This window comes from Triturus cristatus, chromosome 3_2 (assembly GCF_964204655.1).
Source record: "Triturus cristatus chromosome 3_2, aTriCri1.1, whole genome shotgun sequence".
In the NCBI taxonomy this organism is placed as follows: Eukaryota; Metazoa; Chordata; class Amphibia; order Caudata; family Salamandridae; genus Triturus; species Triturus cristatus.
The window spans coordinates 1,100,203,006-1,100,223,126 of NC_140584.1; the positions used below are offsets into that span (position 1 = coordinate 1,100,203,006).

At 47.3% G+C, this 20,121-nt stretch overlaps 1 protein-coding gene across 2 annotated transcripts in view; it reads left to right on the top strand.

Moving 5' to 3' along the window:
- Window positions 1–20,121, top strand: part of SMTNL2 (smoothelin like 2) — a 330,693-nt gene that overhangs the window by 205,343 nt on the left and 105,229 nt on the right. For both annotated transcript variants that reach the window (XM_085649882.1, XM_085649883.1), the window contains exon 5: window positions 8,502–8,586. In XM_085649882.1, the coding sequence (XP_085506008.1) occupies window positions 8,502–8,586 (85 nt within the window). The remainder of the gene's footprint in view (window positions 1–8,501; window positions 8,587–20,121) is intronic.

Sequence of the window (20,121 nt, forward strand, 5' to 3'; positions counted from 1 at the left end):
GTCATCACTCATCCAGTCACACAGGCATTCCACTCATAGCCCATTCACCAAACATTCCACTCAGATCACTCACACAGGCTGAGCAGCTAGGAACAGGATAACATAGGAGAGAAACCATAACATCAGAATACTACACAATGCCGAGGGAGTCTGGCTTTATGATGAGGAGCGCAAACTATCTGTTTAGAGGGACTTCTTCACCCTTCTCAAGCTTTGGCGGTCTGCTCAACTATTCTAGAACAAGCAATCTTTGAGGTATCTCCAGTTCAAATCTTTATTATGTTATGTGCACCACAGAGCAAATATGCAGGAGTAGAAATTCAATGACCCCGGAAAAGGCACCAAAATCCAACACTATGGACCGAGTTGGTTGTGTTCAATGCATTATGGGCACATTTTCCATCTCCGGGCCAAGAAGCTGTAGGCTCTGTCCCTGGCACGCACTTTAAATGAGGCGAAGATATAGAATACGTGCTGGTCAGACAAAATGATGGCAAAAGAGGCAGCTTTAGTATCGGTCTCTATAGGTTCGTGTCTTTTTTTAGGGGGAGGAGGGGAGCAATAATTTGGGATTAATCCCGGAGTCGAAATTACTGATCTCTTAACCCTTTATATCATAAAACTAGACCTTAACTTGTGGTCCCTGGCCCCCTGAGGGTCTGCAAATCCTACTAAACTGGTCTGTCACTGCTTAGAAAATTAAATAATATTAACAAATTAATAGTGTATATAAATAACCCAAATTGAAAATGTTAACACTTTCTGTAATTATGATGGACTTTGAAATTGTAGGCTCAAAATTTAGCTGGAATCCTCAAATTTGACTTGTGGGATGGTTCAAGTGCATCAAACAAAATATAGGTTGGATGATGAAAGGTTTTAATTGGATTTAGAGAAGCGCCTACCTTCCCATTAAAATTGTGAGTTTTTTTAAATAATGTTTGTGAATTAAGTAAAATAATCATCATTTGTGTATTTTGTTCTTCAAATCATCGAATTTGCTAAGTCTTCAGCCCCCTCCCCCCCCGTCTAGTAATAATGCAGTGGGGTCTCCAGATTCCAATAATTATTCAGTGGGGTCCTAGAATTACACTAATAATTAACTGGGGGTCCAGAGATGTCAAAGGGTTAAGACTCTCTGACCTAGAGAATTTTATTTCAGGACCCCAGAGAACATCTTGAACTGTCCTGACATGCCAACCTTTTCATAAACTTAACCCTGGCTCTCACCCTTGATTTCAAACTCACCCTCACACCAGCATTCTCCTGTACACACATCCCCCCCTTTCTCCAGCCCTTTCTTCCCCCAATTTTCACCTTTTGCTGTAACCCTAGTTCCTTCACTCCTCTAAGGCTGTTGTCTGTTTTTGGAGCAATGCTTTTTACACATCACTTCTAGAACCTTCCAGATTCCAACGCTTAGTTTATTACTTACATTGAAATCTGTCTCCAGCACTTTTTACTATTTTCAAAGGAACCTGTCAGAACCCAGTGCTTAGTTTACTGGTTACAATAGAATCTGCAAGACTCTAATCCTTTACCACTTCACATGGAGCCAAGAAACCGGCTTGTGACGCAGCGCCGTTCGGTTTAACCACCCTAATGTCGGAACACATGGGGTATAATGTGAGTTATGTGATGGTGGGGGAAACCAGGAGAGGCACCTAGGGGCATGCGGTTTGGGGCTTTAGCCGGCTGCTAGGGTAGCGGGAGCAGATGATGCCTAACTATGCTTGAGCCGCAATAATGGGACACCAGCACACAATGATTAGCTCCGCGGCATCAACCACGTGTGCTGACGTCGCCGTTTATTTATACTCCCCAGTCCGAGCCCGACCCAGGCTGCTGCAACAATGTATTGCAGTGGCCGGGTGGCTCAATACATCCCATCTATCCCACGGGACATGTGAGGATACCAACAAACTTGCCACACTTAACATCAGAACCAGTCCAAATCCAGTTTGCTTGTTTTCACGACACCTCCCCGTTCGCCTTCTTCATCAGCATAGGAAGTCTCTCAATTGAGTGCTGGGCTTGGGGTTCCCCCTCAATCTGTAATGCTGGCTGCCACGGCAATTTGCAGAACTTTCACACCCCGGGCTTGTAGGCACGCTTGTGTCAGCTGCCCGGTTGCCCTGGTCACCCTCTCGTCTTTCTTTTGAGATACTTTGACGTTCCCCCCCCTTTCCTCTGCTTGGGGATTTTCCTCTTTCAGCCATTCCTCCGGCTCCGGATCTAAAACTCCCTCCACAGGTTCAGGCGCTGTTTTGAACCACAACACGTTGCATGCTATCTGTTGTGTTCCTCGTTTTGCCGTCACCATTGATCCTTTGAATTGCATCACTTTCCACAGTTCCCTTTCGAATGGTGTGCAGAACTTGGATCCGGGATGCCGATCCTTTACCCCACGTAATCCCTCTCCTGTATGGCTGACAGTCGGGCTCCCCTCTTCTGACTGGCCCTGTCGTTGTTGTGTTGCCGCCGGGCCTTGGTGCCCTCCAAGTCTAGTGCCGCCGGGACCCATAGATCATTAGTGGGAATACTGTCACTCACTACTCACTTCATGAGTAGGTCACTGGGCTCGCACTTGGTGGTGCAGTGAGGGGTGTTGCAATACGCTCTGAGGAATCGGTGTAGGCAGTTCTCAAGATTTTCTCCCTGATCCATCCCAATCCTTATTGTTTTGTTCAAGGTCCCCATAAACCTCTCCATGTCCCCGTTAGCCTGAGGCCACTGTGGGGTCACCCGACAATGCCGAATTCCATATCTGCTCAAGTACTCCTTGAAATCTTTCCCCTGGAATTGCAGCCCATTGTCTGTACGAATTTCCTCCGGCATTCCCAGAAGAGCAAACACCTTCTCCAAAACTGGCTGGATGTAGTCAAATGATGTAGATGTAACTACCTCCACTACTGGAAACTTAGATTGGCTGACGACCATCACCACCGTGTGTCTTCCATCCAGAAAACTTACAAAATCCAGGCTCACCTGACCCCACGGCACTCTGCTGGGCCCCTCCGTGATGACGGGCACTACGAGCAGATCTGCTCCTGTTATCAAACAAAAACAGTTGATGGACAGAATGCAGAACAATGTCATACATTCACCCCAGTACAAAGATCTGGGCCTAAATCCATCGTTTTTTTTGCTCACCATGGCATTCCAGTTTGAACCCAGCCATATGCAAATCAGTCTTGACCCTGTGCCTCATGGGAACAGTCCAGCCCGAATTGCCAAGCCAGGTCCTCCCTGGACTGGAAACAAGCATCCTAGGACCGGTTTCGGGGTTTCACCCCTCTTCAGCCAGGATAGCTTGATTCCAGTGGCATGGAGAGCACTGGACCCACGTCTGGGCATACCCGTCCCACTCGGGGTGACAAATGCAAAAACAGTGGATGGACAGAATGCAGAACAATGTCATACATTCACCCCAGTACAGAGATCTGGGCCTAAATCCATCGTTTTTTGCTCACCATACCATTCCAGTGCCACTGGAATCAAGTTATCCTGGCTGAAGAGGGGTGAAACCCCGAAACCGGTCCTAGGATGCTTGTTTCCAGTCCAGGGAGGACCTGGCTTGGCAGTTCAGGCTAGACTGTTCCCATGAGGCACAGGGTCAAGACTGATTTGCATATGGACAGGTCTAAACTGGGGTGTCATGGTGAGCAAAAGAATGATGGATTTAACCCAGATCTCTTGACTGGGGGTGAATGTTTTGATTTGTTCTGCATTCCGTCCATCAATTGTCTTTTGCTTTCTTGCCCTGTTATCAAACAGGCATTTCACCCTCGCACCTTTTCCTCCACCATTCGGTCAACCTCTGTAAACCACACTTTAGATCGCAGCCGGGCCTTGGTTTTCTCTACTCCCTGGTGAGCCAGCTCAACCGTTCTTCTCCGGAGCTTTGCTGCAAACACCAACCGGGTTCCTCTCAGAACAAGTCCCTGTCCGGACTCACCGAGTTCTTCTCGGCACCTCCATATACTCTCCCAGTACTCTCGTTCCTCCTCTGTCAACTGACCGGCACCTTGTAGAAACCACTTCCAGCTGTGGTCATGGAGAGTCTGTCTCACTGCCTGTAGACACCTATCTTGACACGTGGCTTCCAAGATCTTCTCAATTGTCAACAACTAAGGGCACGCTTCCTCAACGATCTGTCGTATGAATGATTCTGTACCTTCGTCCCCCTCTCCTTTGCTCCCGGAATGTGGTGCCAGAGGATGTCTCGACAGGTAGTTCGCGGGAGTGTTGGCACCAGGGCGATACTCCACTTCAAATCGGTAATGTTGGATCTGTACAGCCCAGCGTTCTATTCGAGGAGGCCCATTCCGGGCTGTGCCGGTCAACAGAGGGACCAGTGGTTTGTGATCCGTCACCACTGTGAAAGAGTGCCCACACAGATCAAAATGCTGGCATGCCCACCGTATGGCCAGCGCCTCTCGCTAGATTTGTGCATAACTCCCTCCTCGTCTCCACAGCTGTGAGTGCTCTGCTGGCATATGCGGTGAGCACCCAGTCACCTGGCCCGTTCTTCTGGGGCAGCACCGCTCCCAGCCCCACGGGGCTAGCGTCAACGATTAGTTATGTTGCTGCCCCGGGTTGGAAGTATGCCACCTTAGCCCCTTTCAACAGTGCGCTCTTGATACCAATGAACGCTCACGCCTCTTTATCCATCCATCACCACGGCACTTCTTTCTTGGTCAACCTTCGTAGTGGCTTGGATAGCGTCGCTAGATGTGGAATGAAACAGCCACAATAGTTAGCCATCCCCAGGAAGCTTCTGACCTCCGATTGTGTCTGGGGAATGGCCGCCGCTCGGATTGCCTCCATCTTCGCTGGATCGACCTGCAGGCCTTTAGCAGAAAATCTGTACCCAAAGAACTCGACCTCGTTGGCATAAAAGTCACATTTGGCCTTGTGAAGCGTCAGGCCCTGCTCAACCAGTCTCTGGAGAGTTGCTCGAAGGCGGACATGGTGCTCCTCTAGCAACTTCTGGAAGATTAGAATGTTGTCGCTGACATTAATCACTCCGACCAGCCCGGACAAGGCTTCCCTCACGGCGTCCTGGAACACTTCTGCTGCTGAGGATACTCCGAAGCTCAGGTGTTTGAGACGTCGTAGCCCCACGTGTGTCAAACGTTATGTATCGACTCTTCTCTGCTAGCATCAGCTGATGGTAACCTGGGTTCAAATCCACCGTGGAGAACCATTGCGCACCGTTGATAGCCGCTATTATTTCATCTATAGTCAGAGTGATTTCTCTTTCGGCGTATTGCCTTATTGGGTAACCTCATGTCCACACACAACCTGATGGCTCCTGGCTGTTTGGGTTTAGGCGCTATCACCAGTGGTGACACCCACGGTGTTGGTCCTGACACCTTTTCGATCACTCCCTCATTCTCCAGACTCTCCAATTCCGCCTCCACCAATGGCCAAAGGTGAAAGTGTACCCTCCGATGGCAGAGCGCGATCGGCTTAACGGTTTCATTGATGTTAAGCTGTACCTTAAGCTGGAATCAGCAGTTTTGCACAGGAAAAATTGGGAGATGTGGTGTACTGTGGCCTTCCTGAAGTAGGAACAAAATTGAATATACTACCCCCTTCAGGCATCCCAGTCCTCTGAAGAGCTCCAGGAACTCGGCCAGCCCCACCTCCGCTTGCGACTGATGTATGTGCCTTGCAAACATCACAAGACCTAAGTCCTCGGCAGTGTGGCAACTTAGCAGTGACCCTGCTGTCACACGTGACGTAGAATCTCGTGTATGTTCCTCTGTCCCTGTGTTTGGCTTCGACGTCAATGACCCCTTGAAGTGGAATTGGTGTGTGACCTCCATAAGTAAGTATCTTTGCTGTGGATGGCATCAATCAAGGTCGGGGTCGCAATTCGTTGTACTGGGCTGCGTTTACCGATGCTCCAGTGTCGAGTGTTTGTATGCAATTATTTCCGATCCATATCTGACACACCGGCGACGGTCACCTGGTGGTGTTGACTCCTCGGATATTAGACACCGTGAATACGTTCTCCTCTTCTTCAGCCACCGCCAGTTTCTGACACCTGCTGTCCAGTTCTTCCACCTGATGGACATTCTTGACGCTTCTCTGGAATCTCGCCCCTTTGGGCCTACTTGCTCCGGCTCTTGCCACTCCTTGGCATACCTTTGCAAAGTGTCCATATTTATTACACTTGAGGCACTGTCGCCCCTGTGCCGGGCATCCTCTCTGAGGGTATGTCACCAGCCCACAGCTCCTGCACCCCTGCTTGTTCTGTCGTTCTTCCATTCCGGGGTTGGCACCTGACCCTCTGGTGTACGTTTTCCGGATGGCATCCACTCTCTCCTCCTTGATGGGAGCCGGATACAAGGGTTGAGTGGCCCCAGACTTCTTTGCCAATGCCACCTCCATCTCACCGGCACGGACATCCGCCAGCTCGTGTGATCTTCACAGGACTAAAATGTCATCTAACGAGATCCCTGGCTGTCTTAGTATTAGCTTTCGCAACTCCAGCAACTTGCACCCTACGATGAATTGTGCTCTCATCTCAAACTGACGGTCAATCTCAATGCATGTGCTTGCCAACTTTCGTAGACATACGAAAAACATTTCAATTCATTCATCCTCTCTCTGTTTGGCTTGGCGCAGCTTAAAGTGTTCAGAGTCTGGGTTGACCTGTGGGTCAAAGTGCCGATTCAGGGCCCTCACGGCCTTCTCATAGTCATTGCCGTTCCCTGCATCCGGAAATTCCTGGAACAGGTCATAGAGCTCATCTCCCCCCATCAGAAGCATGGTGGACCGCTTGACGGCATTGTCTGTCTCTCTCGAGGCCACAAAGTAGTTCTCGAGCTGACCTAGCCACTTTCGTCACCGGGGCACCGCCGTAGCTGGGTCTGCCAGCTGGCTAAACTCCGGGAGAGCCTTCACTGCCATCCTCCCTAGCCTGCTTCCTGCAGCCCCTGCCTCCTGGGGTGCTGCTGCTGCTGCTGCTTGTGGTGTGGTCATCTTGGCCCAGGCGCCTCTTCTGCCTCACGACCAGTGGTTATTCCTGCACGCCTTCCCTCTCCCTGACGTCACAGACTGCTGCAGGCTGCCTTCTGGGTGTTCCTCATGCTCAATGTCCACAACCACTACAATCTAGGCCTCTGCAGGGGACCTCCTCTCGGCCTCAGTGCTATCACTCCCTCGGCTGGCCTTCTGCCACAGTCCAGGAGCTCTTCACCCACAAGCTCCTTCTCTGCTTCTCCTCCTGGGAGGAGCACTTCAAGTACACGCTCCTTCTTCGCCTCACTTTCTGGCCCCCTGGGCAGGCTGGCGCTTCACACGCTCCCCCGAGCGCTCCAGCCGCGTCTTCAGCGCTTCGCGCATGCGCGCCTCTTCACCGGCTGCACACGCACCTCCACTGGGCCATGCAGCTGTCTTGCACACTCGCGGCTCCCCAGCTCAGACAGCACTGATCACTCCCGCACTCTGGGCGCTCACCTTACTGCACTGCCCGCCTTCCACAGCAGCGGGTGGTAATCGCCGCACTGGGCTGCTCCACGGCTGCCGCGCCGCCACCGACTCCACAGCACGTTGCTGCCGGCGGTCGCGGTTTCACACGTGTGGCGTTCACACAACCCTCGTCGCCAGTGTGATGGTGGGGGAACCAGGGGAGACAACTAGGGGCATGCGGCTGGGGGCTTTAGCCGACCGCTAGGATAGCGGGAGCAGATGAGGCCTAACTATGCTTAAGCCGCAATAAGGGGACACCAGCACACGATTAGCTCCGCGGCGTCAGCTACGTGCTCTGACGTCAGTTTATTTATACTCCCCGATCCGAGCCCGGCCCAGGGAGTTGCTGCTGCAACATTTGCAGTGGCCGGGTGGCTCACTACAAGTTATCCCCATTCAAATTCCTGGTATGCAAATGTACCCAATGTGGAAAACATAAGACTTTGCCTCTTGTGGACTGAGGTTGGCCCCCACTGATCTGTGGCCGGCATCTCCTGACAGTGAGCTGCAGCTTCTAGAACCATAATTAGCATTTTGGGACTTTTATGCCTATAATTAGCACGTTGGGACTTGTGGTGTTACTTTTCCCATTCGGTTAAAACCGAGGACTGGCTGACAGTGCCCTTACCACAGTGAGAAGAGTCGGTGTCAATCAAACAAGGTAATATTTTCATGTTGGAAATTGGCTTTTGAAAGAATCGAAGTTGATATGCCTGCTGTTCTAAACAACAAGTACTAGCTGTGTGGCGGGTTGGTACGAAAGAAAATGACTATCATTTTGTACTGTATGTTTGTTTAGTGCTTACTACCGGCGCCGAGGCGCTTGTCTGCAGGGGTAGCATGCTACTCTGCTGGGTTGTGCCACTTGAAGAGTGTTCTCTTTGTCTTTATCCTATGTGGGGGTGTATTTCCATGTCGCGAGTGAAGACTACCGCATTGCACAAACTCTTTGCGGTGAATGAAGTGTGAGAGACCCGTTTTTTACTTTCAGTGTTTTTTGTTTGTTTTTTTTGCAGAAAAAAATTCTTCCGTCACTTCTGTCACAAAGTCCGTGTCAACCAAGAGCTACAGCGCGTCGAGTGGAACAAAATCCAGCGAAGGGTAGGACATGCCGGATGCTTTGATACCGCTTTCCCTGTGTTATTGTTTGATTGGGGTGGAACAGCTGCGGAGTATGCACAACAGAGCGTGTTTGTTCAACGCCCGTGAACAATTGCCAGCGAGCACTCAAGCGCGCGCGCTATGCCTTAGACGTTAGATATGGAAAGAGGACTTCTGCCTGGACCGCCTGCTGTTTTCCTAACTTGTATTTGGTGTTTAGACCTTGTGTTTGTAGAGGGGTTGTCACAACACGACTGGCAAGTACGGGTACCTCAGCTGCCTTTGGGGACAACATACATGATTAATATAGTTTCTTTCCAGAGTCGCCCGTATGGTACTTTTTACAGCCTTGAAATGTTTTGCATATGGGCTTAAAATAGCACCTGCATTTGCTTAGTTCCAAAATTAAAAACACAACCCTTTGTCGGGCATGGATTTTAAACGCTACCCTGAATGAGGTTGCCTTTATCTGATATTGAGTTCACTGTTTGTTGCAATTATTCTAGGAAGCCCAATGCAAAAATAGATGAAACATGACTTGCTTATCTTTTTTTTAGTTCCCAGATGTGCAATGCGTTTTTGGGTGTTCTGCATGCTGCATTAGATAACAGAGCTGAATGATGCAGGTTTTTTGTCTCAATCCAATCCCACAATTTCCTTGCGGGATACTTTATGTTGGGATTTCCACACTGTTTGCGTCATTGCGTCACCAGAGAAGGTGCAACACGGCTTCTCGAAAAGAGATGCTCTTTAGGTCTGGTCTGAGAACACAATTGTAGTATATCTTGTGTAATAAACATAAAAAAAACCTTTAAGAAGCAATACTGAGACACCGGTTTAGGCACCACCCATATGTTGATGTTCCTCTCCACAAGCATTTCATTTGGCAGAAGGTGTTTGCATGTACGGAAAAAATAGTGCTTGTTTTGGCTTTTTAAATATGCTCAGTACACGAGGCTTAAGTTGGTTATGATGAGAGGTCAAAGGTAAAGGCTACAGGACTGATTGGGTCACTTATTGTCATTTAACAGTACTTTTCCAAGTGGCCCATAGGTCAGATATATCTAATAAGAACATTTACGACAAAGGCAGCAGGGCTGACAGATTCAATGTGAAAGATCTATACAGCAGCCAAATTGGCCTTTAAGGGTATACTGTTTTAACACTGTGTTTAAGCCTGTAGACAGGTATTTTGTTATATGGTAACTCATTGATTAACGAAGTCGGCAAGGGTTTTGCTGTAGCTTACCCCATTTGACAAACAGTTTGACAAAGCCACTTAAGAGGGCTGTATATTGTTTTGCCAGCTGTAATTTTGTACATGGTTGTAATTGTATATCTGTATTCGTGATGTTGCCATGTGGGAAAGCTCATGCTTGGTATAGTAGGCCTGAGATGGTACGGTGGCAAGTCGATGATGGACTGTGGGCCTTCTCGGAAAAGGTCTCGCATTACTATCAAAACTTATGCCAAATGCGTTACACCAGACTAGTTTATTGTGAAAAGCATACATTAAAGACAATAGACTTTTAAGGATGGATTGTTGTCATGCTATGTTAAAGCCAATAGATGAGTATTTTGATAAAGTGAAGCTCACAAATTACCACAGTAGACAAGGTTTCTGGTGTTGGTTACCCCTCTGATAAACTCGAAGTGTAAAAGATTATGCATGGTACATTGTGTCAGCCCACATGACCAATTAATTCTGTTGCCCTTTGTGTGACAGGATTTCCTCTGATCTGCGAGAAAAGGATTGCACTTTAGTGCCCAGGCTAGTGGGCAAGTTCTTTAGTTTTCCATTTAATTTATTTCTGCTGTTTTATTTAGATTTTTGGATCTATCGGCACCCAAAAAGGTGCCGCTTGGCCACACTTGTTTGCTGCTCACTACTTCTGCAGTGTGCTGCATGCCACATAGCCAGTTCTTCTAAACTGGATGGTCCTATTGGAATGGTATTGTCCATAGTGGAGAAGTGTGGCTCAATGATTAGAGCGGCAGACCCTGAGGCAGAGGTCTAGCCCGGGACCAGGGTTCAATTCCCCGCCTCGGTGGGTCTTGGGCTCAAAAATTCCACGGACCTGATAATTCTCACCTCTGTGCCTATTCCAATCATGGAGTCCCACTCTGCAACTCTGGGCAATAGCTTGCTTAATCTCCACAACGGCCCCCACAACGCTAAGGATGCCTGGCCTCCACCTTGGGGGTGCCCAGGAGTGGACGCCTCACAGGGAAAGCCAGGATGGGTTCCACAGCGGTATTCGTACAAGCGCCTTGAGACCCTTGCGGGTGAGTAGTGCGCTATACAAGTATCAATTTACATAGTGTATTACCGTTCAAAGATGGCAGCCATGTTTACAAGCAACATGTCAAATATCTGTAATTGGTAAAACAATGATACACTATGCATAATACCATTCCAGGGTGACCGCACATTGAGATGTTCACTGAGCAGCCTCCTTGGAAACGGTATTGTGTATAGTGTATCGTTGTTCTTCCTTTCCAAGATGGGCAACACGATTCTTCTAAATGTATGAATCATGTTAGAACTTTAAAGTAATTATACACTATACCATTGCATGATTGAATGTCTCGTGCTATGTTAAACTTTATACATTTTATTGCAAGCATATACCTCCCACACTTAAGTTGACAACATTTTTATTTTTTCCTACTTTTGTTCTTTTAATTTATCTTCCATATAAGTGTTGATTTTGTATGGGTCTACTTTATTGTGGATGTGTGAACCGATAAATGCAAGTTTAGTGGTTAGATGAATGGGTGCATACGACTAAAGATGAGTGAGAGCGTGCACGTTTGAGGAATGATTGGAAGTGCCTCTTCAGACACTGCTGCGTTCAGACTCTGTTAGAAGATAGACACAGTGGGACACAGTGGAATTTGTAATGCTTGTTAATGTATGTCCCACCTCTTGATAGCTCTTCATTCTCGTATCCTGGTGCGCCATCTCAATAGTTGCCATATCCATTTGTAGCATTGACTGTTTGAGTTCCACGTCATATGTATTTGGGTACCTAATCATGGCTTAACCACCCAACCTGCTCAGAGAAATCAAACCATACCAGATGCATAGCTCACTGGATTTAGTTGTAGCACTGTTCTTGCATAATGAGCGGTGCCACTCTGAAGTGATGGGCATAAACCACTAGAGTTCTTTACATGTTCTCAGCTGGGTGGAAATCCTGGGTGTCTGTGGAGGGTTAGTGCTAGATTTTCACCACCTACCTCAAACTAATGCCTAAAGCAACTACCTAGAGCCCAAAATATCTATTGAATCATTGCATCATACAAATGTCAACAGTTTGAGGGTAGACCACACCAGTTTATAATCACACAATCTATAATTAAGGCTATGGTTGCACGAACTGTACCAACCCTGCCCAAGTCCTAGAAGAGTAAATCTAACATAGCTCATATTTCAGGTTCTGTTAGATTTGGGGATCTCTAGTTGGCAGAGGTAGGTACCTTTGACAAATAGGGACCCTTGCGTCTAGTCAGGGTAAGGGGGTACACTCCTAAAATAACCCCTGCTCACCCCCTTGGTAGCTTGGCACAAGCTGAGAGGCTTATCTCAGAGGCAGTGTGTAAAGCATTTGTGAACACACAGTAACAAAGTGACAACGCTACAGATGGACACCACACAAGTTTTATATAAAAAATAAGTATTCTTTATATAGATTTAACACAAGACCACAAACGATAAAAATCCACAATACTGTACTTAAAATGGTAGAATTAGTTTAGTTCTCTTTAGATGTTAAAATGCGACACTTTGAGTCAATGTACCTTTGGATGCGTAACGCTATACAACGAAAGTGTTGCAGGGAAGGTGATGCGTCGGTTCCTGACACACAGGAACGATGATACGTCGGTTTCTTACTGCGTTTCATGGCGATTTGGCCCAAAATGCCGTGATGCGATGAAGATCCAGTGCAATGAAACAAAGATGGCGTTGTCTTCTTGTTGCGCCACGATGCGTGCACACCCGACGGCCGTGCGGCGACTCAACGATTCTTCTGTGCTGCGACAGGCCCTGCGACACGCTTCTCCGATGATGCGAGACATTTCGACTCGATGCAACCGCTGCAGCGGCAACACCCTTGTTCAGTGATGCGGCGGCGACACGCTTCTTCGATGCTGCGAGACGTTTCTTTACGATGCGATGCGATGGCTGCGGCGGCGACACGCTTCTTTGTGAGTCGACACTTCCAGCTCCTTGAGACACGCAGTTCCTCGGAAGGCCCCAATACAGCTACAGGCACTTCCAAAGAACTCTGGGGAGCTGGTGGGTAAAGTCTGTTGTCCCTGAGATTTCAGCAGGAGGCAAGTAATAAAGGAATAAAGTACATACAAAGTTCCCTTCTCCTTTCTTTGGCAGTCAGGCAACCACCGCAGGCCAATCCCCAAAGCAGCACTTCAGCTTAGGGATAGTCTCTCCTCAGTCTCTCTGGTTCCTCTCCTCAGCAAAGGTTTCTTCTTGTTTCCCAAAGTGATCTAAAGTTCTTGGGTTTGGGTCCCAATATTTATACCCAGTTTCTCTTTGTTCTCTGAAGGCAGAGAGGCCTTTGCCTAGTCCAAACCAGTTCTGGTCAGTCCTGGAGCATTTTGTTGACAAGACTCCTTTCCTTTCAGAGTGCAGGGCAGATACATCAGACGCACCGCAGGAGGTGGAGCCAGCATTGTGGAGGGAAGGCACAGCCCTATTCAGGTCCCAGGTGCAACTCCTCCCACCCATCTAGATGCAGATCTCTCTATTCAGCCTTGTGCTGACTCGCCCTGTCTCCTGGAATCCCCCAGCCCCTGTCACTCAAACTCCAGTCAAGGAATACACAACCTAGCAGAGGCAGGTTTGGATGGTTAGACAAGAAAATACCTACTTTCTAAAAGTGGCATTTTCAAACACAGAATGTTAAAACCAACTTCACTAAAAGATGTATTTTATCATTCTGAGTTCAGGCATACTAAACTCGAATTTCCTCCATGTTGAGTCAGTTAGGATTATAAGATGTAATAATCAAACTGCCCATTCTTGCCTATGGGGAACAGGTAGCCTTGCAATAGTGAAAAACAAAAATGGCTGTAATTCACTATTAGGACATGCCACACACACCAGGGCTTGTCCTACCTTATACTTACAATGCACCCTGCCCTTGGGCCTACCATAGAGGTGTCTGATGTGAAGAAAAGGGCAGGTTTAGGAACTGGCAAGTGCTTGCACTTGCCCAGTCAGCATGGCAGTACCAGACTGCACACACTCTGCACCGCCAAGCCTTAAACCCACTTTTACAGGCTGCTTCTGTGGGTGGCACAACCAGTGCTGCAAGCCCACCAGCAGCATTTGGATTACCAGCCCTGGGCACTCCTGGTGCACTGTATTAGGGTCCGACAGGTAACCCAAACCGGCCAATCATGGAATCACTAATCCACACATCAATTTACAATAGGGAGTACTTACACTGTGGCACTGGACAGCAGTGGCACAGTGCCCAAAGCATCTAACACCAGCAAAAATATATGAGGCAACAGCAAAAAATGGAAGCGAGACCCACACCAAGGTGCCAGGTCTAACAAGTTCACAGTGCCCCACACCACATTATTTTTTTGAACCAATTTTTATTGATTTTCTTATAGTACAGAACACATTATAGTTATGACAATATCATAATGAAATCTACAACAATGTATACATTTCCCAAGGAGTAACACATCATAAACTAGAGAAATGATAGGTGTCACCCCAGGGGACATTGGTTCAATTAGTAGCTTATCTACACTTACTAATGAATCCAATGGCAATAAGCAGGTCAGAACAGACACACACAGTCCAGAACCCTATGTTAACCACAGGCAAGTGATTAAGGCACCGGTAAGGGGCGCCCAATAGATAGAACTTGTCTGACTGGTAAGTTGAATAAAGTATTGCAATCCCCACTCCACAGGGAGAGGGAGTTCCAGCATCGTACAAAAAGCCCACACCACATTAGACGTGATCCCACGTACATGAGTTTCAATTTCTTCTGGGAGCCAACACACCACTTCTTTCACCGTAAGCTACTACTCCTCCTCGTATTGTTGGTGTGTGCTCATCTTTATGCGCTGATTCACCCTCTGCATTGGCCATTGGTGGAGTACAAGACAAGCACTGCCCCTCTAATGATGGTCATACATTACATCTGCTGAGTTGACTTCAGCTCACCATCCCAACCTCGCCATGGCCAGGTCTACTGGCCCCTGAGCCAAGCATGGGGACAAGAAGGAAGGAAGCTGACAAATCCATAATATCCTTTTCAAGGCTAGGGCCAGATGTTGACGGGCGAGACGTTGACTGCACTTGTCTATGTCAACATGAAGCTGTATTAGGCTCTAAGTTCACCCGTTGGTAGTGTCAGTCCGAGGACCCACTTGATTGACTCTTCAATAATTACTAGTTTGGCAGACCGAAGGTTCTGAAGCACACTAGGAAGTCCAGTGGTCACTGTTAAAAGAGAATAACAAAGTACTTAAAAAAAATCCAAGTATGTGTTCGCATTTATTCTTCCCAATACTTTTCACAGTCCTTATAGAGAAAAGCGTGACATCACAGACCAGCAGCTCTAACACTTATTTCGTTACATGGACTTTTTCAAGGCTGAGTAAAATTAATCGGAATTGAAAACTCAATGTAGCATAAAAAGGAAAGTATGTTTTGCCGCACTCTGAAATATAATCCTATTCGCGCAAAGCCAAATGTTTCAAAAGTGTTGCATTCAACATATAATCAGATTGTCCGTGGTAATTTAAAGAATATTGAGAAATGCGGTCTGGTGTAGAATCTAGTAGTAGCTGTAATATATCCTGTTGAGTTCAAGCCAACTAGTACAAAGGCACAAAATATTCAGATCAACCGGTAATTCAGTTGGCAATGGAACTTCCAAGAATAGCATAGTGTGCAGTCTTATGCAGGACCTCGCAGTATCTTAAGTGTGGTAAGGAAAAAAACACAGATACGGACAATCTATGCCCAAGAAAGTCCGCCGCTCATGGCAAGTGTGCAGCAATTCAGGTTCTTCATTCAAAGTCGGCCCAAGTGATTGACTCTTGAATGAATACTAGGTTGACTACTGATGGCCCAGGCGAGGGGGATCAGCCTCGAACTGTTGCGTTTTAACACTAGAACCTTAACTTGGTCAGTCGGACTGCATATTTGCCCCTAAGCAACCAAGAAAAGCCTTCCAACATTTTCTTTTTTAAACATTTTCTTTTTAGATTTTTCAGTGTTTTGCAAGAAAAAAACGAAAGAGTAACAAAGGAAAATAAAACCAAATCCAACAAGCTGCCCATAACACATGTCCTCAACATTTCCCACGGCATTGCATAGTATACAATCAAGGCAACTACTAGAGAGAGCATGAGATCCTAATGTTGAGCATCGTGGTTACAGGCCTGTATACACAAAATATGCAGGGCATCGTCTGAGTCGGGGCAGAGTCAGGGCTCTTCCCAACAGTACCAGCCAAGGCTGTTTCATTCCCCCTCGTCTGTACTCGCGTCGACATCCGATCCAATATCATTGACATCATATGCCTGAAAATGCTCCAGGACCAATGCCCACATTGTAATATCCTCATAGGCTTTTTCATCATACCTAGTCAGCATGATGTGGTGTTCTTGAGCCACCGCCCACTCCAGGTCAGGGATGTCTTGGAGTGGGCGGTGGCTCAAGAACACCTACATGCAGGGCCAGACTAGCCCTAGTGGGCACCGGGCATTTCCCCGGTGGGCTGGAGGCCAGTTTTGTGGCTAAGGGCGCCGGGTTTCCTACAGGGGGGCCAGTTTTGCAGCAGTGCTGCAATATCGGCCCCCTGCGAGAAAAGCTGGAGCGGTGCTTCATGTCTACCGTTCTACAAACCCCCAACCCCCTCCCTTGTCCCCTAAACATCCTACCAAGGCCGGTTGAGCAGCAACCTGCCAGGACTGGTTGCTTTTCCCAGTCCGGTCCTGCCTACCTGAGGCACCTGTGTACCCATCCAACTAATGGCCACCCTTTTTGGTAAGAAGAGGGCAAGTTGCAAGAATTTATACGGCATTTTCCATCTTTTCGGCTGGGCCACCAGAACCAGCAAGCATGTTTTTGGCAGAAATGGGTGCTGGAGTCACATAGCCATGTCGATCTGTGGCCTCTTCTCTCCAATACGCCATGACTTCTCTGCATGTCTAGGCCAAATGCAAAATGGAGGCCTGGTCTTCCCAGCATCTAGAACATTTGCCCACCCTGGTTGGTAATATTTTACCGAGGGAATGTGGAGTAATGTATGTTCTGTGAAGGTAATGGAGTGTTTGAGGTTGAACCTATTATTGCACGATACCTTGCAGACCAATGCGCAGGCCTGACCCCAGTGTACATCCGAGAACAGTTCAACTAGTTCCTTCTCCCTTGCTTGTCCAGCTCATAGTGATAGCATTGAGAGGTCCTCTCTGATGGCCCAATACATTTAAAGATGATATGGAAAGTAAAGCACACTTTGAACCAACTTTGGAACTACAGGAAAAAGGAACTGTTATTAGGCCAGTGTGAAAAATATGCACAGGCTTTGTGCTGTCACTCAACGTGAAGAGAGCAAACGGATGAAGTGGGAAGACCCATTTCTATATTCTGTAATAGGAGGAAGCAAAAAGTGAATGAAAATTTAGCAAACAAGTCTAGAAGTCCTGCTGGCTCTCTTTGTAGATTTGTTTTTTGGGGAAAAACCATAGTCTGGCAACACAGCCAAAGTTGTCTCAATGGCCAGACCTAAATAGGGCTGTGTGAAGTGATTTAGTTTTCACCTTGTGAAGTGTGGGTGTGTTGCTCATGAGAATTATGGAAAATACAAGCTGTGCAGGATTCTAGGAAGAGAAAGCATTCACCATTAAAATCTAGACTTTGACAATGTTTCTTATGTCTGGCAGGACTATGTGGCTGTCTGCAACACCTAGTGTATCAAATTGTTTACCATGTACATAGAGTAAGCGTTGGCTCCTTCCAGGGGAGTATTATCTCATCTAATGAAACCCATGACAAGTGTTTGTTGTATCATTCTGCTGCAGTGCAAGAGTTTGCCGCCCCGTGCTTGGCCATTGCCCTCGGATGACTATAGAATATTTAGACTGGATAGAGTGGGGGAAAAAGGGTGGGGGTCTAACCATTGTGACACGTCTACCCTTAGGCATTAAGCTTTTGGACTCAATCTCCACCCCTAGCCTGGAGCTCATGGCATTTAAACTTGTTAGCCCATGGCCCCAGTTAGAGGGGAGCAGTGGTCTATCACCCTCCAGGGAGTAATAAAAGCTTTCTGCACCTCCCTTCTGGAAACGCCACTGCACCTCTCCTTGCAATCACACAATTTTCTATCAATAGAGGATTTCAACCATCACTTTGACTCCAGCTCCGACCCAGACTCCAGTGGGCTGATAGCAGCTTTGGAATCTCTTGGTCTTTTTCCAAAAGTATTTAGCCCAACTCATATAGCTGGACACACATTGGACAACATCTTCTCTAATACACAGGATGTAGTAGTGGTCCCCCCCCCCCCCCACCATAGTCTTGACATGGACTGATCATTCGGCGTTAACATTTGAGTTAAACCTATTTAGGGCAATAAATAAATCTCAACCTCTCCAACGTCTACAAAGATCATGGAGGAAGGTGACCCCATCCTCTTTCATCCCAGTGTTTGGAGCTCCGGCACTTCAGAACTTTAAAGACTGCGATGAGGCTCTGGAACTACTAGAGGGCTCCTTGTCCAAAGCCTTGGACTCTAGCGCCTCAATTAAACTCTGTAAGACCTGGGTAAAGCCAGCTCCAGCACCCTGGTACAATGATAGTCTTAAGAAAGAAAAAGCTGCTTGTAGGAAAATGGAAAGGAAATGGAGAAAATCCAAACAGGAGGCAGATAAACTAGTATATAGAACTGCTTTCAGACAATACCTAAAGAAATACAACAACGCGATAAGGTCTCACTTGGGAACTAGAATTACCAAAGCAAAGAACTCGTCCAAAGAAGTGTTTAAAATCTTGAAAGACTTCACTAACCCCAGGGTCCATAACCCATCCTTCCCGCAAACTCAACAGCTCTGTGACGATCCGGCCAATCACTTTGAGCTAAAGATCGATAAAATCTATAGCTCCTTTAATTCACAGGGGAAACTTAGTGGGGTGTCAGACCACCATGAGGATTCCACCTCTTCCTCATTGGAAACTTTTGAGGTTATAACTGTTTACCAAGTCCACTCGTTATTGGTTTATTTAAAATCTGGTTTACCCTCCTCTCCCCCTTCCCCCCTCCCCCTTGACTTGGCCCCTCCTTTCATTATTACAGCATTGGCCTCCGCTCTTGAAGCTCCCATCACGGAATTCTGTAATCTATCCTTATCCACTGCCACTTTTCCCTCAGAAATGGAAGCTGGTGCAAATCAGACCTATTCTAAAAAAAATAAAAAAAAAGCCACGGCTGATCCGTTAGATCTTCAAAATTATAGACCTATCTCTCTAAAGTCATGGAAGCCTTAGTTAATCAGCAGTTCAATATCTTGAATCGAATAATCTGCTTGATCCCTCCCAGTCCGGTTTTCGTGCATCACACAGCACCGAGTCTGCATCAACGGAAGTTACAGATACGATCAAGTTGGCTCTGGACAATGGGACCCCTATCATGCTGATTCTTCTTGATCTGTCAGCTGCATTTGACACCATCTCTCATCAAACCCTAGTGTATAGTCTACGAGAGGTTGGTGTCAGAGGAATGGCACTTAGATGGTTTAAAAGCTTCCTTGCCGACAGAACTGAGCAAGTTCTACTGAGTCGTTTACCTCCAAGACTTCGGCTGTGGATAAAGGGGTCCCACAGGGCTCCATCTTAAGCCCCACATTATTTAACATCTATGTATCTTCTCTGGCCTCCATTATTAGATATTGTGGTTTTGACACTGTCTCGTATGCGGATGATACACAACTGAATATTACCATCGATTCGGATCCCGCATTGACCAGAGAAAGATTCAAAAAGTGCATGCCAATGACGGCGGCCTGGAACACCAGCAAAACTGTGATTGCGCTGTTCGGGAAAGCAGAAGAGCTATGGTCCCCCGACTGGTAGCCTCCCGAGCTTGGTGATCCCCAACCCCAAAAAATGGGTGAAAAACGTAGGTGTTATCGTGGATGATAAACTATCTATGGAACAACACGTGAACAGCATCTCGGGCACTTGCTTTGGCCTGATGCGTATGCTTGGAAAGATTTTACCCTGTACTCCCCTTTCTGCAAGTAAGTCACTCATTCAGGCCCTACTAGTGAGCAGGCTGGATTACGGCAACTCTCTACTAGTATGGATTAGGGAAGATCTTCTTTCTAGACTGCAGATCATGCAGAACACTGCTACACATCTTGCTCTTAACTGGCCATTCCGGTCGTCTTGGGAACCCCTTCTGCGCCTACTCCATTGGCTGCCCATTAGGAAGGGTGCACTGTTTAAGCTTCTGTGTTTTGGTATTTAAAACGCTA